Source organism: Narcine bancroftii, chromosome 4 (assembly GCF_036971445.1).
Source record: "Narcine bancroftii isolate sNarBan1 chromosome 4, sNarBan1.hap1, whole genome shotgun sequence".
Lineage (NCBI taxonomy): Eukaryota > Metazoa > Chordata > Chondrichthyes > Torpediniformes > Narcinidae > Narcine > Narcine bancroftii.
The window spans coordinates 43,461,874-43,488,101 of record NC_091472.1 but is presented as its reverse complement, the minus strand read 5'-3'; the positions used below and the strand labels follow the sequence as shown (position 1 = coordinate 43,488,101).

The 26,228-nt window shown below is 43.4% G+C and overlaps 1 protein-coding gene across 3 annotated transcripts in view; it reads right to left on the bottom strand.

Moving 5' to 3' along the window:
* The window catches only part of haao (3-hydroxyanthranilate 3,4-dioxygenase), an 80,159-nt gene extending 56,789 nt beyond the window's left edge, over positions 1-23,370 (bottom strand). Inside the window, exons 1-5 of one of the 3 annotated variants that reach the window (XM_069931133.1) lie at positions 23,166-23,370; positions 22,746-22,824; positions 12,055-12,138; positions 9,593-9,699; positions 1,484-1,573 (exon numbers count right to left, since the gene is read on the bottom strand). In XM_069931133.1, the coding sequence (XP_069787234.1) occupies positions 1,484-1,573; positions 9,593-9,699; positions 12,055-12,138; positions 22,746-22,824; positions 23,166-23,245 (440 nt within the window). In that variant the 5' untranslated portion in view covers positions 23,246-23,370. The remainder of the gene's footprint in view (positions 1-1,483; positions 1,574-9,592; positions 9,700-12,054; positions 12,139-22,745; positions 22,825-23,165) is intronic. The other 2 variants (XM_069931131.1, XM_069931132.1) reach the window with 2 other exon arrangements.
* Between the last annotated feature and the right edge of the window lie 2,858 nt (positions 23,371-26,228).

The window sequence follows — 26,228 nt, the reverse complement described above, 5'->3', positions numbered from 1 at the left end:
CATGTGCCTAACTAAGAGTCTCTTAAATGTCCCAAATGCAGCACAGTACAGTCCCTAAGGCCCTCGATGTTGTGCCAACCTATATATTACTACCAAAAAATACTAAACCCTTCTGACCTTGTAACCTATTTTTCTTACATTCATGTGCCTGACTAAGAGTCTCTTAAATGTCCCAAATGCAGCACAGTACAGGCCCTAAGGCCCTCTATGTTGTGCCAACCTATATATTACTACCATAAAATATTAAACCCTTCTGACCTTGTAACCTATTTTTCTTACATCCATGTGCCTGACTAAGAGTCTCTTAAATGCCCCAAATGTTTCAGACTCCATCACCACCCTGGCAAGGCATTCCACGATGCCACAACTTTGTGTACAAAAGGAAAACTTACCCCTGACTTAGTCCCTAAACTTTCCTCCCTTCACTTTGTCCAGATATCCCAAGGCGCTTGCTATTTCTGTCCTTGGGAAAAGGTGCTGGCTGTCTACCTTAGAAATCTTGTAGGCCTTTGTTAAGTAATGTCTCATCCTTCTTCACTCCGAAGAGAAAAGTCCCAGTTCTGCTCAGCTTGCCTTATATTTTCCAATCCAGGAAACATCCTGGTAAATCCCCTCTGCACCCTCTCCATAGCTTCCATATGCTTCCTATAATACAATGGCATCACTAAGGGTTGGTGTCATCCAGTGTGAAAACTCAGTGTCACCTTCCCCCCACCCCCTCCCCCCATACCAGATCATACAAAATCCTTAGTAATGTTTTTTTGCACTAATGTTACTCATCTGTCACTGAATGTAATGGCAATAGTAGTGAGATAAACAACTACAAAATTAAAATTACACCTTTAAATTACAATATCATACTACTTCATTCTCAGAAAAGTTATTGCTATAGATTCACAAAAATTTGACAACTATATAAACACCAACAGCACAAAAACAACAGTGTATACTTGTAGCGCGTGCAGACAAAACCACATGATTTGAAGCACATTGTAATATGACAGCTCTGACCTGAGCACTTTTGAAGGTTCAAAAAGTAAATGTGCATAGAGTTTTAGCCGTGTAGACATATTGATACGTTAGCTGGGCTTACAAAAAAAAAAACACTTTTGTTCTAATTAACTACAAGGATTGTTTTTTTAAAAATAATTTTCTGCTGAAACACTGCACAAAAATTTTATAGACAGTCATTTTGGTGTCAACTCCTCCGACGGTGTCACCTGGTGCAGTCTGAACCCACACCACCACCCCCCCACCCCCACCCACCCCACAGTGACAACACCAGTGCTCTAATGAGGTGCCCACAACTGAAGCCAATTCCATGGCCAGATTAACCACGACCTTATTGAATGGTGAAGCAGGCTTACAGGCCAGATAACTTCCTCCTATTGTTTATGTTCCAAGAGCAATAACAGTCAAGACCCAAGTTCAGCACGCTACAATGCACACCCATAACTGAAAAACAACCAAAAAAAAATCTTACTCTTTTATTATTGGTGCCAGCTGTGTGCCCAAGTCCATACAGTAGAACCATTTTTCATACAGGACTTCAGAAGAATCTCCCACATAATATCTGTCAAAAGAAATATGATCTATTCTTTATTTGCACCTTTCTAAAAAAAATTATACATAGTGACCAACAAGTGCCACCAAAACAAGGCAGATACACTTGATCAGAATAGGGAAGTTGGGTGAACAATATCCAAATTATCTTGTGGCTTACTCAATATCCTTACAATTTTTTTAAAATGCTGCCACGCTGCTAAATTGACAAACTGATGTGTGGTGTGAACTAGTGACGTTTAATTCATTGAACCATTTCTTTCAACAGGCCACTCAGGTAGAAGGTTGCCTCAGGAACTCGATTTATAAAAAGAGTAATCAAAATGTCACCAAAAGTTAGTGCATGATTAAATCCATACTCAACTTCCTTTGGAAGGTTATACCAGTTTTTTTTTCTTGCAACCTTGAATTTACAAGGTGGAAAAATAAATAAAGTTGTAGTAATTCAACTCTTTGTGAAGAACTTGAACCAGATAATGCCTCCATCTAAATCATTTCCAGTCAGCCAGGTGCAGAACAAAATTAAAAAAAAACAAGGGCAGCTCTTATCCTTCCTATCAGGTCTGGATAACTGAATACTCTGCCTGTTAAATCTATATTTCGTTCACTTGACTCCTTCAGGAAGAGGCTTCTCTCCTGTTTCCTGCCATTTGCAAGATTTTTTTTCTCAAATGTTCTTCCCAGCTTCTGCCTTCTTTTGATCTTCAAAATCAATATTGAAATTGAGTTCCTCATTAACCACTCCCCTCTCAGCTTCTAGTTCATGCTCTGCCAGTTTGAATGATCTCTGACTGTGATGGTGTGTCATAAAAAGGGGTCTCTCTGGATGAGACGAACAATAAAAGTTAGTCTTAGAACAGTTTTGTTACCACTGATCCAGTTGCCTCGAGTAATAACATGGAGCATCAGCTCAAATTTCAATGCAGCAGTTTAAAAATTAGAAATAATTTTAAAATAGAAATATTACCAATATTAAAAGAAATCTTCACCAACAGTGGCCTCCATGTTTGGGACTGTGATAGTACAGATCTATCACCAATGTACATAGTGTATATAGTTACTGTATCTAGACTGTGCTCACAGCGATTGGCTGAGAGCTTAGCCACATCTATTGTCTGGGCCTTAAAGGGTTGTGTCCCTAGCCAGGTCGGATAATTCCAGACTGGTCGGCCACCTGCGAAGAGCTCCTGTCTTTTGCTAATAAAAGCCTTGGTTTGGATCAACAAGTCTTTGGTTCTTTCGACGAGCTCTACAATTTTATTAGCAAAAAGAATTTTTTTGAAAGGGATGGAGCGTTTAACTCGGCCAGAAAAACTTGATATCGACCCACAGTCAGCTACAGCCTTCAAAGCCTTTAAGTTCTGGCTGCTGAACTTTGAAAACTTCCTGAGATTCATTGAGGTGGAGGATAACCAGCATCTAACAGCATTGCTGTCTATGGTGTCCTTGAGAGTCTACGAGAACATCCAGGATGAGACCACTTACACCGCAGCCATAAAGGTACTGAAAGAACTGTATAATCAACCGGTGAACAGAGTTCATGCCCGGCTCGTGCTTGCTTCGAGGAAGCAACAGCCCGGCGAGTCCAGCAGGTCATATTTACAAGTATTAAAGGCGTTGGGCAAGGACTGTAACTGTGTGGACAAAACTGCTGCCGAGATCACAAACGATCTCGTCCGGGATGCCTATGTGGCCGGGCTCCGATCGAACGAAGTGAGGCTGTGCTTGCTCGAGCAAGGGGTAGAAAAACTAGAGGACGTGGTCCGGATTGCAATCACAATGGAGGATGCAGCCTTAAAGTCCACCGAGCTCTCTAGGGACTGGACCCCTCGTTCTGATGTGAGTAGAGTGCCCTTCTACCCTACCACCCCCCGAGATACTGACGGCCTGTCGGCTGCTGCTACACTGCCCCGTGCGAACCCAAAATGTTATTTATGCGGGAGGGACAAGCACAGCAGGTCCCAGTGCCCAGCAAGAAAAGCCAGGTGCCAGAAGTGCCTTAAAAAGGGCCACTTTGCTGCAGTCTGTAGGTCTAAAATGGCCACCAGCAAACACAGTGCCTCGTGTGAAGCCGAATCGCCACTATCCCATTCAAACTCTTCTTCCCCAGAGCTCTCGTCCAATGAGAGCGAGGGCTCCTCTGCACGGCAATGCCTGACATCACGGAGTCGTCGAACCTGGAAGGAGCAGTCCACCCTCGCAACCATGGTGTTGGCCTGCCTCTCGCCCCCGTGCGGAACACTCGACCCGGCCTCGGTCCCGACTGTGGCAACCGCTGCTGCTGCCGCCGCCACAGCCACCTCCGCGGCCAACCAGGTACTCACCCTAGCGTCCATCGCCGACGACCGCCGGGGCCCGACTGCCGCGACCAACGACCTACCCACCGCCAACCGCGAGCAACTACAAACCCCACTACTTACCTTTCATCCGCCGACGCCGCCACAACAGCACTTCCGGGAGGTCTTCCAACCTGCTCCTCCAGCGTTGACGACGTCATCCCGTTGCATGACGTCATCGCGCAAAACTCCCGTCAACTGCTTCAATAACACTAAACCAGCAATGCTCTCATCCCCTCACCAGAGCAATGGAACTGATTAAAGTGCATGGATACTACACCAATTGCTTATTTGACTCTGGGTCAAAACTGGGACAGTTTTATCCAGCCAGATCTGGCCCTCTGTTGGGGACTTGACATTATCCCCACCACCCAGAGGATCTCATTAGCGACGAGGTCACACTCGACCGAGATAAAGGGGTATTGCATCGCCACGCTGGAAGTACAGGGAGTAACAGTCACCCACTTCAAATTATTCGTCCTTCCCCAATTGTGCGCCCCAGTGTTGCTGGGATTAGACTTTCAGTGTCAGTTCCGAACAGTGATCCCATGTCCTCCTCTCGGTCTGCCATCGCCCCACCCCCGAAGCACCTGAGCAATCTGCCCCCGTGCCCCGGGGCCAATCCTGCGGCCTTTCCACACTCCGGATTGCCCCGCCAGCACTTTTTGCAAACCACCAAAAGTCGGCAATATAGTTACGAAAACAGATAATTCATTAGGAGTGAGGTGCGTAAATTGCTGGATGAGGGCATCATCGAACCCTGGTGGTGGTTGTCAAGAACAGGGAAAGACTACGGATGGTGGTCGACTATAGCCAGACCATTAACCGCTTCACGCTCCTGGATGCGTACCCCCTGCCACGCATCACGGATGTGGTGAACCAGATCGCCCAATACTGCATATTCTCCACCATTGACCTACGTTTGGCCTACCACCAGCTCCTGATCCGCTGCGAGGATCGACCATTCATGGCCTTTGAAGCGAATGGGCGGCTATATCAATTTCTTAGGGTACCATTCGGGTTCACGAATGGTGTCGCGGTCTTCCAGCAGGAAATGGACCGGATGGTGGACCAGAATGGCCTAACCGCTACCTTCCCGTATCTGGACAATATCACCATCTGCGGCCACGACTCGCAGAACCACGACGCCAACCTAGACAAATTTCTTCAAACTGCCCGTCGGCTGAACCTGACTTACAATTTGGACAAGTGTGTCTTCTGGAAGACACGACTCGCTATTCTAGGTTGCGTGGTGGAGAACGGTATAGTCATGCCAGATCCTGACCACATGCATCCCCAAATGGACTTACCCCCCCCCCCCATACCCAGAAAGCGCTCAAACACTGCCTGGGCCTTTTCTTGTATTACGCCCAATGGGTTCCACACTACGCCGTCAAGGCGCGTCCTCTTATCAAGACCACCTCCTTTCTCCTCTCGACCGAAGCCAGAGCGGCTTTCGATCGAATAAAATCTGACATCGCTGCTGCGACGCTGCACGCGATTGATGAGTCTGTCCCGTTTCAAGTCGAGAGCGATGCATCCGACTTCGCCCTGGCAGCCACCTTGAACCAGGCCGGTCGGCCTGTAGCCTTCTTCTCCAGAACCCTCCAGGGTCCAGAGAGTAGACACTCCTCGATCGAGAAGGAGGCCCAGGCCATAGTTGAAGCGGTGCATCGTTGGAGACATTACCTCGCTGGGAGGTGCTTTACACTGTTGACTGATCAACGTGTGGTCTCCTTCATGTTCAGCAACACCCAGCGTGGTAAGATAAAAAACAACAAAATCGCCAGATGGAGAATCGAACTCTCCACCTTTAACTATGACATCCTGTACCAGCCTGGTAAGCTCAACAACCCGCCTGACGCGCTCTCCAGTGGGACGTGCGCCAGCATACAGATGGACAGACTACAGAAACTCCATGAGGCGCTCTGTCATCCAGGGGTCACTAGGTTTGCCCACTTTGTGAAGGCACGCAACCTACCCTACACAGTCGAGGAGATCCGCTCCATGACCCGAGCCTGTTCGGTGTGCGCTGAATGCAAGCCCCACTTCTTCCGTCTGGGTAACTCCCACGTTATCAAAGCCACCCGCCCCTTCGAGCATCTTAGCATAGACTTTAAGGGGCCCCTACCGTCGACCAACCGTAATACCTACATCCTTACAGCCATCGACGAGTACTCCCGCTTCCCGTTTGCTGTGCCCTGCCCAGACACCACTGCCACCTCAGTGATACAGGCCCTTCACAGTATTTTCGCCATCTTCGGATACCCCAATTCCATCCACAGTGATAAGGGGTCCTCATTCATGAGTGCAGAGCTGCAACAGTACCTTCTGGAGTGTGGTATCGCTTCAAGAAGGACCACGAGCTATAACCCACGCGGTTACGGCCAGGTCAAGAGGGAGAATGCCACTATATGGAGAGCGGTTACACTGGCTCTCCGGTCTGAAGGTCTCCCCACCTCTCACTGGCAGAAGGTTTTCACTAGTGCCTTACACTCCATCCGCTCCCTCCTATGTACTGCAAAAAATGCCACCCCCCACGAAAGGATGTTCCTTTTCCCGAGGAAATCCGAATCAGGAACCACTGTACCGGCATGGCTCACCGTCCCTGGCCCCGTCCTTTTGCGACGCCACGTCCGGCACTCAAAGAATGACCCCTTGGTCGACCGAGTGACTCTACTCCACGTGAACCCACATTACGCCTACGTTGAGTTCCCAGACGGGCGGAAGGACACTGTTTCGGTGCGGGACCTAGCTCAGGACACGGTAGACCCAGCAAACCCCCCAACCCAACCTTCCCCAACTCTTTATTCCCCAGGCCCCGTGCCGCAACAGAAGGACCAACAGCACCCCAACGACCCGGGCCACCCTGCCGACAACACGACTGGGGAATTGAGCGACGGAGCAGTCGCACCCGACGAGCCCGCTGGCAACACCACTCCAGCGACCCCAATCCCGGCACCACGGCGGTCAAGCCGGATGGTCAGACCCCCTGACCACTACAGTCCTCGACCTACCCCTTCCTTTCATTCTCTCCCTCGTTTTTTTTTTTTTTTCCAGGGTCAGTTCTCCAAGAAGGGGTGAATGTGATAGTACAGATCTATCACCAATGTACATAGTGTATATAGTTACTGTATCTAGACTGTGCTCACAGCGATTGGCTGAGAGCTAAGCCACGCCTATGGTCTGGGCCTTAAAGGGTTGTGTCCCTAGCCAGGTTGGATCATTCCGGACTGGTCGGCCACCTGTGAAGAGCTCCTGTCTTTTGCTAATAAAAGCCTTGGTTTGGATCGACAAGTCTTTGGTTCTTTCGACGAGCTCTACAGGGACAAAGACATTTTTCCTTTATTTGCCCCTGGGCTCCACAATTCTAAAATTTTAATAAAACAATTCACTTGATTAAAGTACACATTCTAGATTTTATTCAAGGTTATTTATTTACAATTTGGTTTGACCATGTAAAAATTACAGCACTTTTTATACAAATACCACCACCACCCCCCCCCCCCCCACCCCACCATTTCAGGGTGCCATAATATTTGGGATATTTGGCTTCACAGGTGTTTGTGATTACTCAGGTTAATGCTTCACTGGTGCAGGTATAAGAGAGTGAGGCTTGCTTCTAAGCTTTTAATCACTTTTGGAGTATGTAGTTGCCATTTTTTAACACTAGGGTGAAGAAGTTAAAGAAGCCATTAGGAGGCTGAAAAACAAAAATAAAACAGCAAGACACATCAACCAAACCTCAGGATTACCAAAATCAACAGTTTGGAACATCCTGAAGGAGAAGGAGTGTATTGATGAGCTCATTACTCACAAGGGGACTGTAAGATAAGACCCTCCACTACTGATAACAGAAAAATTCTCATCATAATGAAGAAAAATCCCCAAATGCACGACAGATCAGAAACACTCTTCAGGAGCCAGGTGTGGATGTGTCAACAGCTACTGTCTGCAGAAGACTTCATGAAAAGCAATACAGAGGCTACATAGCAAGATGCAAACCATTAGTAAGCCACAGAAACAGGATGGCCATATTACAGTTTGCCAAGATTTTTTTTAAAACAGAGCCTGCAGAATTCTGGAAAAATTGTGGACAGATGAGACCAAGATTAACCTGTATCAGTGTGATGGCAAGAGCAAAGTGTGGAGGCGTAAAGGAACTTCCCAAAGCATACTATTTCGTCTGTGAAACAGTGTGGTGGGGGTGTTGTGGCCTGGGCATGTATGGTTGCCACAGGTACAGGCACACTCATCTTCTTTGATGATGTAAGTGCTGATGGCAGTAGGAAAATGAATTCTGAGTGCATAGAAACATCTTTTCTGCTCAAGTTCAAGGAAATGCCTCCAAACACACTGGACTGCACTTCATCCTACAGCAAGATAAAGCTCCCAAACGTACTGCTAAAGCAACAAAGAAGTTTTTTTTTCAAAGCCAAGTCAGTCACCTGATCCAAATCCAATTGAGCATGCCTTCTGAAAGCTAAAGAAAAACTTAAAGGGACAAGCCTCAGGTATAAGTAGGAGTGGAAGATAGCTGCAGTAGAGGCCTGGCAGAGCATCATCAGAGAAGATGCTCTGTACCTGGTGATGTCTATGAATCACAGCAATCATTGCATACAAGGAATATGCAACAAAGTACTAAATATGATGACTTTAATATATGTACCATTGCTATGTCCCAAATATTTTGGTGCCCTGAAATGAGGGGACTGTGTTTAAAAGGTGCTGTAATTTCTACATGGTTGTTACATGAGATTTTAAATCAGGTTCAGTTGGTTCACAGGCACAAGCTGACAAACAAGGAGTAATTTTTATTGTACACATGGGAAAATGTAATGGGGAAGACAGAAAACAACAGGATACTAAAAAAAAACTACATAGGCATTCACAATGGACGCAGCGATCTCTGATATCAATGGCTGCCTACTCACTCCTTGTTACACACATGCAGTAATATACAATTACTAACACACTCCTACAAGATGGGGACTTCAGCAGATACTCCTGATTTCCTGCATTAACAGGGAGCTCAATGCTAAGTATGCCCACACAATTCTACAGTCCCACTCTAAGTGTAGTGCGCACCTTACTAACAATTCCTCCAGCGATGTCCACAGTTCGCAACCTGGTGTAGAGCAGCGTTCATAGTCAGGACCAAGGATCAGAGACAGTAAGCTGGGGAGTCTGGCCCATGTAAACTAGTAAGTGACTTAAAGGGGCCATTGGTCATCAGTGAGTGATTTAAAGGGGTCAATGGTCAGGTGTGCATTAATGGGTGAGCAGAGTCCAACCTTGATTGGCAGGTGATACAATTTCTGACTAGGTTCCAGATGGAGAGGTCACGAGGCCCTCCACAATCCACATTCCCATCTGGTTTCAGAGCGAGGGCATAAGACTTCACAATTCACATTCCAACCAGTTCTAGATGTAGAGGCCACATACCCTTGAAAAAAAATCTGGGATGTGCACTTTAATCATGTGAATTATTTCTTACAAATTTAAAACTATGGAGCATATAAAGGGAAAAAAAAAATGTCTTTGTCCCAAACATTATGAAGGACACAGTAATTGGCTGGTGTAAAAGACTACATTAATTATATCAAAACAATCGATGCACTTGTTGTTACCTTAAATACAAAAAAGGAAGTTGAGATCCTAACTATCTTTCATTCTTGCAGTTCCTGTTTTACCTGAGTCCATCCAGCTCAGTTTCCAGTCTGGTCCTTTCAAAAACTTGTCCAACAGTCTTGGCCTGACGCTGTGGAGAATGAGGAATGCGAGCTGGCAACAAGAACATCTGAGTTGGAAATGGGGAGGAGGGAAAGTAATAAAAGGAAATTCATTTGACACAATGGTGCTAAGAGCTCAACCAATCAAAACATTTTCTCTATTTAACCCTCTCGCCTCTTTTGGCTTTCCACCAAGGAAGTTTCACTTGATTAAGATGAAATTCCTTCATATTTTTCCTCATCCTTCTCCCTTTGAACTTCCGAACTCCCTCACACTCTGCAAGTTCTGAAAGCACAACTATGCTGTTGAAGCATGACAACATTAATTGGATATGTAATGTGTCTTGCCAAGTAACATATACAGTAAAACCCCTTATCTGGAATTCAAGCAACGGGCAGAAAATGTCATAAAAGTACAACTCTGATTATCTGAAGTACTCAGTTATCCAATTTTTTTTGGACCCAGAAGTGACATCTATTCAGCTCAAAAATCTATTTATTTGGATAATTGAGGATTTCAGAAAAATCCGAAATCCTCATTTATCTGAAAAATTTCGAAGTCGAAATGACATCATTTGGCCTCTGAAAATTTTTCGATAAATATCCGAAACAATCGGAAATCCTCAGTTATCAAAAAAAATTTTCAAGCTGAACGGACATCACAGGTTGAAAAAAATTTTTGATTTTGAAAAAACCTCGAGTAGTATTTTGAGTTTTCCTTAATGTTGGATTTATCTTATTTTGTTCAGGTTGTATTTTTTTGGTGAGAATTAAAAATTATTTCACATTTAAAAAGCCTTTCCTTGTTTTTGTTTAAACACTGTTACAAGTGATTTGCTATTGTTACAGGGCTGTTTTTATTTAAAATTATTTGAATAAAATAATTTGAAATATCATTTATCCAAAATAGGCCTGATCCTGACCATTTTGGATAATCAGTTATACTGTAAATACGTTAAAAAAAACTAAAGTTTAAAATTGACGTGCCTCGCCATTAGTTCACCAATCAAGCAACCGGAAAATTCACTTATCCGGCATCTACCAATCCCCATAGGTGCCAGATACCAGGGGTTTTACTGTAAAGTATCATTTTGTAAATGAGGATCCTTTGAAAATTAATATATAGCCAGAAACTTAAAAAAAAGCAAACCATGCTCAAGATCTTGTGTACTGCTTCTTCAACACCCAGACTCTTCAACTCCACTACCGACATTAGTTACTGCACTTCGCTGAAAACAACTTTAAAAATTCTGTGGTCACTAGAAGATTTGTATCAAAATACTGGGATTCTACAATCCAATTTAGCTCTACCTGAGTAATGAATACAGTCTTTGTTACTGATGCTGACGGGAAAAAAAGTGGAACTTGGAAAATGTGATTCACAAAACATCAACGTCCTTTTTTTTTCTTTTTTAAAATCATCATCCCTGTAGGGACCTTTTAACTTGGGCCCCTTTGCTAATTTAGTGTAGGAATGCTTGTCACTTTACTGACAGAAAACTGAAATCCATAGGCTGCACCTTGAGCAAAGTCAATGTCCGTTGTTGAACATGGAAATTGCAACTGCAGAAAAGCAAAAGATTTTGTTTTAAATCCATATGGCCTGTTTTACCATTTAGGAAGATCAAGAGTGATTTTTAACCTCATCATTTTCTTGTGATAACCTCCAATTCCTCAATTATTTTTAATAAACAAAACTTTAGCTCCTGGTCTCTAATATACACAGCAAATGAGTTTCTGGAGCTCTCTTTTATGACAACTGAACTCTTGATGCCATTTTTGAGACAGACTCCTGGTTCCAGACACCCTTATCAGGGGATGCATCATTCCTACTTTTACTGGGAGGAGGGATGGTTGGGGGGGGGGGGGGGGGTGGTGGAGAGGGGTGGGTGCAGTGGAACATTGTTTACATTCAGGTAGATGATTTTTTTTAAAAATCAGAATAAGGAAAAGTTTGGAAACAGCAAAGTTTTTAAGCTGCAGAAAATGGGAAGAAGTTGGATAGGACAAATGTGGTGACAGGAGAAACAAATGAAACAAGGGGTGGTGTTGTTGACTGAGGCAGAATGGTGAACATTTGTCAATTACAGTTGATTGTTTGCAGATGTAATTAGGAGATGGATTATTATCTTCTGTTCCCAAAGCTGACAGATACAAAATAGCTGTTTAAAGAACAAATTTAAAACAATGGAGCACGGACATATAAAGGAAAAAAAATTGCCACAAAGATTATGGAGGGCACTGTAATTGGCTGATGTGTAAAAGATTAGGTTCATTATATAGCACAATCTATGCACTCATCGTTACCTTAAATACAACAATGGTAGTTGAGATGCCTATGTTTCATCGTAACAGAAATACTGAAAATTCACAATAAATGCATTTAATTTTGTTAAATCTAATATCTTGAAAGCTCTACTAACCTCCCCTTCTCGAATGTGTACATCTTTATGTTTTCCCTTTTCTATGATCTTCAGGCACATGTCACCTTTCAACTGGTAAAACAACTGAAAAAAATCAAAATAAATAAAATATATACACACTCAGTAAGGAAATATCTTGAAACTAAAATTCTCTTATCTCAACATTGCAGGAATTGAGGTAAAAGTGAACAAGGATAAAAACCAGAAAAAAGGCGCTTATAAGAGGATTGGCATTTATTATGTAAAATGTACTAGAAGGGTCAACTCAAGGCTTGGAACTGGGCCATGACTTGCTATTTTAGATCACAGTATTGACTCAGAAACTAAATTTACAGTTTTAAGTTTATTATCACCTATAAATATACAACCAAACAACGTTTACTGGACCATGGTGCATACACAGTACATAATAATCAAAGTGAAACACGAAAGTCAACAGACACAATGATTGAAGTAAAATCACTGTGCTGAAGAAACTCAGCATTGTGTTTTTACATGATAATCACAGGGAGAGAGAGAGAGAGAGAGAGAGAGAGAGAGAGAGAGAGAGAGAGAGATAGATAATATTTGGATCATTTTATCAGTTACAGAATACAGCTCATCAATCTTACTGTTTGCAAGAAGAACCTATTTCCCAGCCTGATTTTGATGCTCCTCCTCCTCGATAGTAGTGGATCAAAGATACCGAGTACTGGATGGAAAGGGCCTTCTATAATTGTTTTAAGCCCTATTTAAGCAATGCTCCCTATGAAAGTTGTCAACAGAGAAAAGGGAGAACCCAGTGATCTGTTCAGCCATTTTGATGGTCCTCTGTATGGACTTCCCCACTCTGATGTTCTGCAGCTAGAATACCACTCAATGATGCAGCCAGAAAGGACGCTTTCAAATGTGCTCCTGTAAAATGTTGTCATGATGGAGGCCGGTAGCCTTGCTTTCCTCAACCATCTTAGGAAATGTGAGCACTGCTGCACCTTCCTGATGAATGAGATGTTGTGGGTCCAGAATAGGTCATCCTTTATATGCTCACCAAGGTACTTTGTGCTCTCCGCTCTCCACGATGGAACCATTGACATGTAATGGAAAATGGTCAACCTCAAGTCCACAATCATCCCCTTTGTCTTGTCCTTGTTGAGACTTAGGTTGTTTTCGCACCATTTTACAAGTCTCCCAACCTCCTCTCTGTAAGCCAATTCATCACTGTTCTATCATTTGACATCTTGATGATTCTGTTTGAAGTGAACCTGGCAATACAGTCATGGGTCAGCACTGTGAACAATAGTGATCTGAGCACACAGACCCAAGGTATCCCAGTGCACGGCATGATGGGATGAGGTTTTGCTACCAACCCAGACTGAGTGTGCTCTTTGAGCCAAAAAATCCAGAATCTATTGGCAGAGAGAGGCATTGAGTCCCAGCAAGGATAGTTTATTCACCAGCTTTGGAGGTACAATTATGTTCAACACAGAGCTGATCAATGTGCAACGAGGCATTATTCTGTCAGTGAGACAGGACAGAGTGGAGGATCAACTCTGCAACATGATCCGTGGACTGGTTTGGATGGTAGGTAACCTGGACAGGTCCAATGTAACTGAAAAGTTAAAATTGATGCATGCCATTGTCAGTCACGAGCAATAGAACATTACACCATAATAGGGTCAAAAAAGATAGAATCATTATGGGTTGAATTAAGAAATGTCAAGGGTAAAAAGACCAAATTAGCAGTTGTATGCAGACCCCCAAACAGTAGCCGGGAAGTGGATAATAAGCTTCAGCAGAAAATACAGCAGAAATGTCACAAATATATCAAAATAATTATGGGGGATTTTAACATGGCAGGGGATTGAGAAAGACAGGAAAATACTGGAAGCCAGTGAGTTTGTAGAAAACCAAAGAGATAGCTTTTTTGAACAGTTTGTTGAGAAGCCCACCAGGGGATCTGCAATTCTGGACTGGGTCATGTGCAATAAACCTAAGGTCGTTAGGGACACTATAGGCCAATTAGTCTGATGTCAGTGGTTGGGAAGATATTAGAGTCAATCCTCAAGGATGAGGTGATAAAATATCTAGAGATGCATGACAGGATAGGTCCAAGTCAGCATGGATTTTTAAAGGGTAGATCTTGGCTGACCAACCTATGAGAGTTTTTTGAAGAAATCTCAAATAGGAATAGACAAAGGAGGCTGTGGATGTTATCTATTTAGATTTTCAAAAGGCTTTTGATAAGGTGCCCGCATATTAGGCTGCTAAATAAGATGAGGGCCCATGGAATTACAGGGAAGTTATTAAACTGGATAGAAAAGTGGCTGATAGGCAGGAAGCAAAGGGTTGAAATTAAGGGTTCCCGTTCTGGATGGCTGCCTGTTGCTAGTGGTGTTCCGCAGGGGTCGGTATCAGGGCCACTGATGACACCAAGATAAGTGGCGGAGTAGGAAGTGTAGTCGAAACCATAAAGATGCAGAAGGATTATAGACAGATTAGGAGATTGGGCAAAATTATGGCAGATGAGATTTAACATTTTGGTGTGGAAATAAACAGGCAGAATACTATGTGGATGGAATGAAAAAAATCAGACCTCGGATGTGCAAAAGGACCTGGGTGTCCTCATGCAGGGAAACCTAAAAGTTAATGACCAAGTGAAATTGGTAGTGAAGAAAGTGAATGTTGGCATTCATTTCAAGAGGAATATGTATAAGAGTAAAGAGGTGTTGATGAGGCTCTATGGGGCATTGGCTAGACCTCATTTGGAGTACTGTATGCAGCTTTGGGTCCCCTATCTTAGAAAGGATGTGATGTTGTTGGAGACGGTGTGGAGATTTACTAGGATGATTCCCGGAATGCAAGGGCTAACGAACAAGGAGCGTTTGGCAGATCTTGGGTTGCATTCATTGGAGAGTAGGAGAATGAGAGAAGATCTCATAGAGGCATTTCCTATTTTGAAAGGTTTATTAGATAGGGTGGATCCGGGTAAGATGTTTCCCTTGGTGGGTGAATCGAGGACAAGGGGTCATTGTCTGAAAATTAGAAGTTATCCGTATAAAACAGGGATTAGGAAGAACTTCTTTAGCCAGAAGGTTGTGGGTCTGTGGAACTCACTGCTGCACACACCAGTGGAAGTCAGATCACTGGGAGTATTTAAACAAGAAATAGACATGTATCTCATTAGTGAGGGCATCAAGGGATGTGGGGAAAAGGCCGGAAATTGGAACTAGTGTAGAGTAGCTTAGTGTAGATTTACGGAACAGACTCGATGGGCCTAGTGGCCGCCTTCTGTTCCTTTGTCTTGTGAATGTTAGAATGTTAACCCATACAAACTACTTAACAAATGAAACCTTTCCTACCTCACACCCATAACCTCTATTTTTCTTGCATTGATGTGTCAATCAAAAAGTATTTTAAATGTCCCTATTGTACCATCCTTCACTACCACACCTGGCAACACATTCCAGCACCCACTATTCTTGCTGTTTTATTTTAAAAATACCCTGGACATCTCCCCTAAACTTTCCTCTCCTCACCTTGTATTGAGGTCTTCTTGTGTTTATTACTCTCACCCAGTGAAGAACCCCAACACCTGGCAAGGTATTCTAGGCATCCACAATTCTCTGCATAAAAAACTTAGCCCTGATGTCTCCCTTAAACTTCCATCCCTTCACTTTGTTCACTTTGTATTTGCTGTTCCTACTCTGGGAAACAGGTACTGGCTGTCCAACCTGTCTATTCCTCTCAAAATATTGTAGACCTCTATTAAGTCTCTTCTCATTCTTCTTCACGCCAAAGAGAAAGGCCCTAGTTCTATTAACCTTGCTTCATAAGACACATTCTCCAATTCAGGGGCAATATTTTGGTAAATCTCCTCCGAGTCTTCTCCATAGCTTCCACATCCTTCCTTGAACAAGGTGACCAGAACAGAACACAAAATTCCAATATCTCATGACTCTTGAACTCAATCTCTTGAATAATGAAGGCCTGCATACCATAAGCTTTCTCAACTATCCTATCAACCTGCATGGCAACCTTGAAAGATCTATGGATTTGGACCCCAAGGCCATCTTCCATACTGTTAACTTTGTACTCTGCCTTCTAAGTTTGACCTTCCAAAAAATGCATGTATCCAGATTGAATGCCATCTGCCACTCTTCTATCCAACCCCATATCCTGTTGTAATCTGCATTAACCTTCTACACAATTAACACTTCTGACCTTCATAACATATTGGTCCATCCCTCTATTTATTCATCCAGGTTATTTAGAAAAGAAGAAAAAAAAAAAATCACAAAGAGCAGGGGTCCCAGAACTGCTCCGTGCAGAACTCTACTAGTCACTGATCTGCAGGCAAGCAAATTCTGAATCTACATCACCAAAGATCCAGTGCGTCATGACTTTCTGAATGAGTTTACCATGGGAAACCTTGTCAAATGCTACTAAAATCCATATACGTCACATCTATCTCCCTACCTTCATCAACTTCTGTTGTTACATCCTCAAAAAACTCAATTAGGCTTGTGAGGCATGGCCTACCCCCCACAAAGCCCTGCTGACTATCCCCGAGGAGACGACTTCTCTAAATGCTCTTAAACCTTGTTCCCAAAAAACCCTTTCCGAACAGTTTGCCCAACAATGGATACCAAAAGAAACTTGAAGATTATAGAACAACATATACGAATCAACGGCTGATGTATGGCTCAGTGTGAAGAATAGCATATAGGAATTAAATTAAAAAAAAACATTTTACACAAATCCTACAGGGAAAATCTCGAAGATACAAAACCTATCAAATTCCTCCGTGCAGCAACAAGCAAGCATACCAAAAGACGCGTCAAGGTAGACAAATTGTACAATATTCTGCCAAAGTCAAACATTAAACAATGCATTCAACTTTGGTCCAAAAGAAAGATATTTAAGCATAAGACAGTTTGGAAAAGAGTTATTATCCTTACTCTGTATCCAAAAAAAAATCCAGACTGTGAAACAGATTTCAGAAATTGTGCTTATAACACTTCAACATTTATACATATACACTAGATACTTTTAGAAGTGAAAAGGTAAATTAAGAAAATAATTTTACATTAAATCAAAAGCTGTTTGGATATCTGCTTTTTTTTAAATTTAGCAAACTAAGAGTTTACAGGCTTTATTCGCGTGCACATAATATTTAGATTTAGTCTTAAGGAGTTGGGTTTGTATAGGTCAAGTAAGAAGGAGGTCAAATTTAGTTTGGAGCTCAACCCTTCTAAAAAGCTCAGGTTTTTATTGATCAATAACCTTAAATTGAGTAGCCAAGTTGTTTCTCTCAGAATTCACCTTCTTTTTAACATTAGCCATAATTTGACCTCTAATGAAGGCATCCCAGACTATCAAATCAGAAACCTCTGGAGAGGAGTTTTCAGTGGAAAAAAAAAGTTCGACATGTTTCAAAAACTCGGGGTCCGATAGTAAAAGAGAATTAAACTATATGGGATTCTATTTTGAAACGTGTTCACGCATCTTCTCTTTGTGTTGGGCATTCATTAATTCGAAGTAGTCCACCAAGCACACTAAGGTTCAGTTAGCTAAATTTTATCCTAATATTTCCTCTAAATATGAAAAATGCATTTTGGTTATGTCCTTCTCACTTTAATTTTGGCATGGGGTATTTTGCACCTTATCTTCAGTTCTTAATTTTAATTTGAGTCCTAGCCCTTTCATTGCTAATTTTGGAGTGAGTGGGCCAATGGATTTAATACTGACTGTTTCACAATCCCACATAATGGCTTTTGCTTCCCTCATTGCAAGAAGGGCCATTTTGCTGAGTTGGAAAGATGCTGTCCCTCCCATTCATACTCCATGGTTGTTAGATGAGATGGCATGTCTGTCTCTAGAAAAAAAAATGATGTTCTACTACTGCAATGGATCTTAATTTTGGGGTCCTTTTCTCAATTACATTCAAAATTTGCAATTAATTATCTTTTTAAAATTACCCCCATAGTTATTATTAATAGTGGACTCCTTAACTTGGCCAGCAACCCTCATAGGGTGGGGTTTAATTATTAGTTTAGAAATATATTTTTTCCCTTTTACTTTTTGCCCCATTTAATAACATGTGTACCAATGTCTTTCTTTGGCTTGGCTTCGCGGACGAAGATTTATGGAGGGGGTAAAAAGTCCACGTCAGCTGCAGGCTCGTTTGTGGCTGACCAGTCCGATGCGGGACAGGCAGACACGATTGCAGCGGTTGCAAGGGAAAATTGGTTGGTTGGGGTTGGGTGTTGGGTTTTTCCTCCTTTGCCTTTTGTCAGTGAGGTGGGCTCTGCGGTCTTCTTCAAAGGAGGCTGCTGCCCGCCAAACTGTGAGGCGCCAAGATGCACGGTTTGAGGCGTTATCAGCCCACTGGCGGTGGTCAATGTGGCAGGCACCAAGAGATTTCTTTAGGCAGTCCTTGTACCTTTTCTTTGGTGCACCTCTGTCACGGTGGCCAGTGGAGAGCTCGCCATATAATACGATCTTGGGAAGGCGATGGTCCTCCATTCTGGAAACGTGACCCATCCAGCGCAGCTGGATCTTCAGCAGCGTGGACTCGATGCTGTCGACCTCTGCCATCTCGAGTACCTCGACGTTAGGGGTGTGAGCGCTCCAATGGATGTTGAGGATGGAGCGGAGACAACGCTGGTGGAAGCGTTCTAGGAGCCGTAGGTGGTGCCGGTAGAGGACCCATGATTCGGAGCCGAACAGGAGTGTGGGTATGACAACGGCTCTGTATACGCTTATCTTTGTGAGGTTTTTCAGTTGGTTGTTTTTCCAGACTCTTTTGTGTAGTCTTCCAAAGGCGCTATTTGCCTTGGCGAGTCTGTTGTCTATCTCATTGTCGATCCTTGCATCTGATGAAATGGTGCAGCCGAGATAGGTAAACTGGTTGACCGTTTTGAGTTTTGTGTGCCCGATGGAGATGTGGGGGGGCTGGTAGTCATGGTGGGGAGCTGGCTGATGGAGGACCTCAGTTTTCTTCAGGCTGACTTCCAGGCCAAACATTTTGGCAGTTTCCGCAAAGCAGGACGTCAAGCGCTGAAGAGCTGGCTCTGAATGGGCAACTAAAGCGGCATCATCTGCAAAGAGTAGTTCACGGACAAGTTTCTCTTGTGTCTTGGTGTGAGCTTGCAGGCGCCTCAGATTGAAGAGACTGCCATCCGTGCGGTACCGGATGTAAACAGCGTCTTCATTGTTGGGGTCTTTCATGGCTTGGTTCAGCATCATGCTGAAGAAGATTGAAAAGAGGGTTGGTGCCAATACACAGCCTTGCTTCACGCCATTGTTAATGGAGAAGGGTTCAGAGAGCTCATTGCTGTATCTGACCCGACCTTGTTGGTTTTCGTGCAGTTGGATAATCATGTTGAGGAACTTTGGGGGACATCCGATGCGCTCTAGTATTTGCCAAAGCCCTTTCCTGCTCACGGTGTCGAAGGCTTTGGTGAGGTCAACAAAGGTGATGTAGAGTCCTTTGTTTTGTTCTCTACACTTTTCTTGGAGCTGTCTGAGGGCAAAGACCATGTCAGTGGTTCCTCTGTTAGCGCGAAAGCCGCACTGTGATTCTGGGAGAATATTCTCAGCGACACTAGGTATTATTCTATTTAGTAGAATCCTAGCAAAGATTTTGCCTGCAATGGAGAGCAACGTGATTCCCCTGTAGTTTGAGCAGTCTGATTTCTCGCCTTTGTTTTTGTACAGGGTGATGATGGTGGCATCACGAAGATCCTGAGGCAGTTTACCTTGGTCCCAACAAAGCTTGAAAAACTCATGCAGTTTGGCATGCAGAGTTTTGCCGCCAGCCTTCCAGACTTCTGGGGGGATTCCATCCATACCTGCTGCTTTGCCACTTTTCAGTTGTTCGATTGCCTTATATGTCTCATCCAGGGTGGGAACCTCATCCAGCTCTAGCCTTAGGGGCTGTTGAGGGAGCTGGAGCAGGGCGGAATCTTGGACTGAGCGGTTGGTACTGAAAAGAGATTGGAAGTGTTCTGACCATCGGTTGAGGATGGAGATCTTGTCGCTGAGGAGGACTTTGCCGTCTGAGCTGCGCAGCGGGCTTTGGACTTGGGGTGAGGGGCCGTACACAGCCTTTAGAGCCTCGTAGAAACCCCTGAAGTCGCCAATGTCCGCGCTGAGCTGTGTTCGTTTGGCAAGGCTAGTCCACCACTCATTTTGGATCGCCCGGAGTTTGCGCTGAAGATGGCTGCATGCGCGACGGAAGGCTTGTTTCTTCTCTGGACAGGACGGCTTTGTAAGGTGAGCCTGGTGGGCAGCTCGCTTCTTTGCCAGCAGCTCCTGGATTTCCTGGCTGTTTTCGTCAAACCAGTCCTTGTTTTTCCTGGAGGAGAAGCCCAGTACCTCTTCAGTGGATTGCAGTATGGTAGTCTTCAACTGATCCCAGAGGGTTTCAGGGGACGGGTCCGTGAGGCGGGTTGCAACGTCGAGCTTTGCTTTGAGGTTTGCCTGGAAGTTTCCTCTCGCTTTGTCTGACTGCAGTTTTCCAACATTGAACCTCTTTCTGGGGGCTTTATTGTTCCTGGGCTTTGGCTTGAAGTGAAGGTTGAGCTTGCAGCGAACCAGCCGGTGGTCAGTGTGGCATTCCGCGCTAGGCATGACCATGGTGTGGAGCACATCTTGTTTGTCACTTTCTCGCACCAGGATGTAGTCCAGGAGGTGCCAGTGTTTGGATCGGGGATGCATCCAGGTGGTCTTAAGGCTGTCCCTCTGCTGAAAAAGGGTGTTTGTAATGACAAGCCGATTGAAAAAGAAACTAATCAAAGGAAAAAGTGATTTAAAGTCATATCAACCAACAGCCTTGTATGTGAATGTAAAGTAAGAAAAAATAGTGGATCGTGGAAATCTGAAACAAAAACAATGCTTCAAACACACAGCAGGGAAGCATAATATGTGGAGAGTGAATTCAGTTTCAAGTTAATGATCTTTCATCAAAAGGATAATTTTTAAAGACTGATATTTCCCATACAGAATGGAATTTCAAAATTGGAGAAAATCATGGAATTTTAAAAACAAAATTTTTGTAAACAAAAGAAAATATTCCCCTTCAATGACCAGATTTACTTTTGCTATTGACGGTTGATCGGTAATAGTCATATCCACATGTACATTGCCCTGTGTACAGAAGAGAAAAGTTTCAGTTTGACCCTTAATAAAAGTTGATTAAACTCAGGTGGCGGACAGTGTTACAAAATTCACTGTCCCTTGAATAGATGAAAGGGCATTCGTGTCATCATGAGTTCCATAAGAAATGTTAATAATTGGGCTTTGTAAAAGCACATTACCAGGCTCATTTTCACATTAAAATCAACCAACAGGCTTATGTATGAATAGCAAAAAAAAAAGCCCTGCAGATACCATTTTACACACTGACAGGATTGTAACCATTGCTTGTTGAATTAAACCCATCGGGAAATTGATCTAAACATAGAGCTGTACAGCCAGGAATAGGCCCTTCAGCCTGTGCCATAATTCACCTTCGGGTAGCTGACGATTTTGAGATATGTTTCACATACATAATATCATCAGTATGCAAGACACACTTCTGCAACTCATCAATAAAAACGGGACCAATATTGTCACCAACTGTATCAAAAAAACAAGCTGCTGGAGGAGCTCAGCTTGTTGTGCAGCATCTGTGGAGGTAAAAAGCTAGTTGACATCCACTGGAGAAAAGTGATCACCACAGTTTAGAATACAGGTATTGTAATAATCTTGAGAGAAGTATTATTCAGTCAGAAACTGGAACTGAAATCTCCTCTAGAACAGCTGGCAGTACCCCTAGAAAGCTGAGCTGCAGATTTCTTCACATGTCTGTCCAAGTTCCCCTTTCACCAGTGCCCAGCCAAAGCACAAATACAAACTTTAGAGCTTAACACTCTCCCTGTACTGCAAGAGTTGATGGTTGTGGTGGTACACCACTGGCCTACTGCAGGGGGCAACCTCTTTACCTGCAGGAGTGTAAGGGGACAGGACATCAGCTGGCTGGCTGTCAATCAGTCGGCCTGAATGGATCAAGCCCCACCCGGTTGGGTGTCAATCACCCTCAGGGATATAAGCCTGCGCCGGCCTCCCGAGGCCTCACTCAGAGTTGTTGCAGCCACAGACAGCCTGGCTCTGTGGAAATCTTTGAGGATTAAAGCCTTTACCTTGTGTGTGTCTGATTCTGGCTAACAGTGCACCACACATTGTACTATGATTTCTCTCTCCCTCTTTGGCCCTCATTCCCAAAGCTTCACCCTGCTGCTGGGTTAAATGTCAGTAAATTGCAGGGTCCTTGCAGTTAGTAATTGAGCAATGCTGCTCTGAAATTAACAGAGAGAACCAATCAGTCTGTTCGCAGGAACTTGCAATTGAAGATTGTAACGTTTGTGGAAGTTTTCCCCAAAACACTGTTGAGGTGATGTACAAAGATCTTTTTAGGGACTGCACACACAAAAAAAAACTGCATTAACCTCCATGCCAGTTATTTTTTTAAACTTAGAAATGAATCCTTGATACTTTCAAATAAAAGTCGTCAAGTACTCAAAGCAAAGAGATAATACAAGATACCTAGAAAATCTTCAATGGGGAACTGAACAGGAACAAACAAAAGCAAAAAGAAACAGTTGGAACAAATGCCCTTTTTACATGTCACCACACTCTTGAATGCACACAACCAAGTAATTGCATTTTACCTCTTCGCCTTCTTCAATATGATAGTCTTTTCTTTCATTGGGTCCTCCAACAAACATAACCTTAAGCTGGCCATTGTGCCTGTAAAATATCATTTTGAGTTAAAAGTGTGAACCAAAAGTTTTATAAATTAGAAGAGGCAAATAAAATCAATAACGTTTCCCTAGAGAGCCGCTGCAACACTTGCTGAATTCCTCCAGCATGTTTGTTTTTAAAAGAACAGAACAAATTAATACAATTGCCTTCAACGCAAAACCCCAACACTTTAATGAATCACTGTGTTGCTTTAAAGTTTAAAGCAACGCAGTGATTCATTCCCATCAACCCAAGTGCCGTAAACTGCTCCGCCGAGTTGACTCCCTGCCAGACGATCTTCCCTGCATTTTCCAGAGGGGCTTCCATCCCTGCTCTGAGAAGCTTACATGAGTTTGTTGCAAACGGGGGGCTTAAAATTGGGTTGGTTCTCTTCAATCCATTGGTGCACGTTATGAAATAGCGCCATGACTTTGCCCCAGGCCGTCTTGTAAAGTGCTCGCCTTGTCAATCACAGAGCCCGTGTCCAAGTGTGACAACGTCCAGCATGTCTGAAAGACGCCACGGAGTTGGGCAACGCAGAGCAAAGTGCGATTGGTGGGAGCCGCATGTTGACTTGCTGTGTGTGCATGTCGTGGTCGTACCCACCCCAGCTCACACTCCACACGCCCACTTTCAGAAGGTCTTTATTCTGCATCGGAAATAATGCTCATAAATATCAAAGGATATATCAGGCATAATTTTTTTTAACCTGTATAATATTTAGCATGGTCGATATCGGTTCCTGTTTTAATATGAATTGCTTGAAAACTTCAACCTTGGGGTTACTCATCGACCTGTTAAATGGGGAATCTGCCTGCAAAACTAGTACCTGATTGGATCAGGTGGAAAAAGTCCACTCAGACAATGAAGAGTAAAGGTTGTGTTCTTTCTTTGGCTTGGCTTCGCGGACGAAGATTTATGGAGGGGGTAAAAAGTCCACGTCAGCTGCAGGCTCGTTTGTGGCTGACAAGTCCGATGCGGGACAGGCAGACACGATTGCAGCGGTTGCAAGGGAAAATTGGTGGGTTGGGGTTGGGTGTTGGGTTTTTCCTCCTTTGTCTTTTGTCAGTGAGGTGGGCTCTGCGGTCTTCTTCAAAGGAGGTTGCTGCCCGCCAAACTGTGAGGCGCCAAGATGCACGGTTTGAGGCGTTATCAGCCCACTGGCGGTGGTCAATGTGGTTGTGTAGGGCATGGGCAAATATCAGGCAATATATTTTCACTTTAAAATGTTACAATTTTAAAAATTAACAAATGTAAAGATGTTTAATAATTTACATGTTTTAAACAAATGTTTCTGAGTATCAAGGACATAAAGAAATACTGCAGGTTTGAAGCCTGGTGTCTGCGTCGTATGGAAATTGTAGTTTGGCCTTCAGCATATTTTAAGTTTAAATTCAAGTTTATTACAGTATCATTGTACAAGTACAACCCGACAAAACAGCATTCTCCGGTCCTCATGCAAAACACATCCAGACATAACACACATACAGACAAACATTACAGATGCAGTATGTAGAGACAAATTAAAAAAAAATATCATTTAATAAATAGTAGAATCTCAGTGGGGTGGATGTTGCATGAACAGTTTTCATTTCGGTCGTTCAGCAGTCTCACTCCCTGTGGGAAGAAGCAATTTCTCAGCCTGTTGGTTCTGGCTCTGATACTCCTGTCTCTCTTTCCCGATGGGAGCAGATGGTACATGCTGTGTACAGGGTGGCAGGCGTCCTTAATGATTTTGTGAGCTCTCTTCAACAACGATCCTGGTAGATCACGTCGATTTGAGGGGGGTGGAAAGTGAATCCCCAGTGTCTGCTGCTCTTATGGTCCTGTGGAATGATCTCTGATCTGATGCTCCGATTTACTAAAACTTTAAGTAGAATAAGTCACATTGGGGTGAAAACCATCTCCATTTTGGTTCAGATCAGATTTGCAGACAAACAGTCAAAATTAATTTTGCGAAACTCGTAAAACGTCCAAAGTTGAGTCCAAACTTCCCATACAGGTGATTTGGTGCTTGTGACAATTTCTTTTTAAGGTATTTTTATTGAAGTTTTCAATAATACAAAAATTAAACAATACAAATTACAAGAAAAAAACACCCCCATTAATTCAAAACCCCAAGCAATATACAGTAACAATTTCTAACATCAGTTGTTTTCCACTAACAAGCAACAAACAGGATAGCTGTTCATTGCAAGCTTTCTCACTTGCAAGTGATTCCAAGAATTAGCCACCAATCGGCCTTTAAAGTGGCTGGTGTGAAAGCAAAATCAGCTCAACGCGGGTGTCAGATGACATCATCTCACGCCTGGGATTGACTGCCTCAAAACCTAGTACAATCTCCGGCATATGCAGACACTGGCATTGCAATCAGGCAAGTATGAAATGGGTAATTGTATTGTGGGATTTAAATGACCCAAGTTTTGGTGTGAGTGCAGGAACGTGAAGGAAGAAAAGATTAAAATGAAGGTATAAACTTTGCCATGGGAAAGTCACTACAGGAGAGAGAGAGAGAGAAATAAATAGCAATAGTGGACAATTTTTAAACAGCGTGGGATAGCACACAATTTATAGACTGTGGGAAAATGTAATGGTGGACCCTACTTCCCAGAATGCTATGCAGCAGAGAAACCTTTCCATGAATGCTCAGTGCCTGTAGCCAGGCATACAGCCCTTTCTCTGCTGCATGGCATTCTGGGAGAGCAAGTCTGCCATTGATTTTTCCCAAGGTATTTGTAAATGTACACAATAGTTCTACCAACTTTCCCGCGCTGTATAAATTGTGTGCTATAGCGCTACCAACTTTCCTAACCTGTTTAAAAATTGTCCGCTATTGCTATTTATTGCCAGCACTTTCCCACAGTCCCTTATAAAGGTTTATAAAGGTCAGCACCACAACAACAGGGGCTGAAGGGCTCATACTATGCCTAACATAATTAGGCATGATTAATTTTATTCAAATATAAGATCAAGATACATTGATCAGGATTTAGGGCAGGTCCACCATCGCTCAATGCATCGTGATGTCATCGGTCCTTGCAAGTGAAAAAGCATTCAGTGTCCCAGTTAGGAGTGGTCATATGTGAAAAGCCAAACCCCCATTCCTATCCCGGGACACTGAATGGCCAATTTAGTGGGATGCAAGTGTGAAAGAGGCTTCAGACTGAAACATGTTATGGTAACAGAAAATAATACTTTGTTACAAACAGAATGTTACAATCTACTATGCTCTGTTGAAATAATCTGTCTTCATCAATTGTTTTGAAGAGCTGAACAAGAAAGTCTGCAGATGCTGGGGTCACGTGCTATACACAAATGTGCTGGAGAAACTCAGCTGGTTATGCATCATCCATAGGAAGTAAAAGGTGGCTAATGAGTGTGACTTGCTGAGCTCCTCCAGCACATTTGTG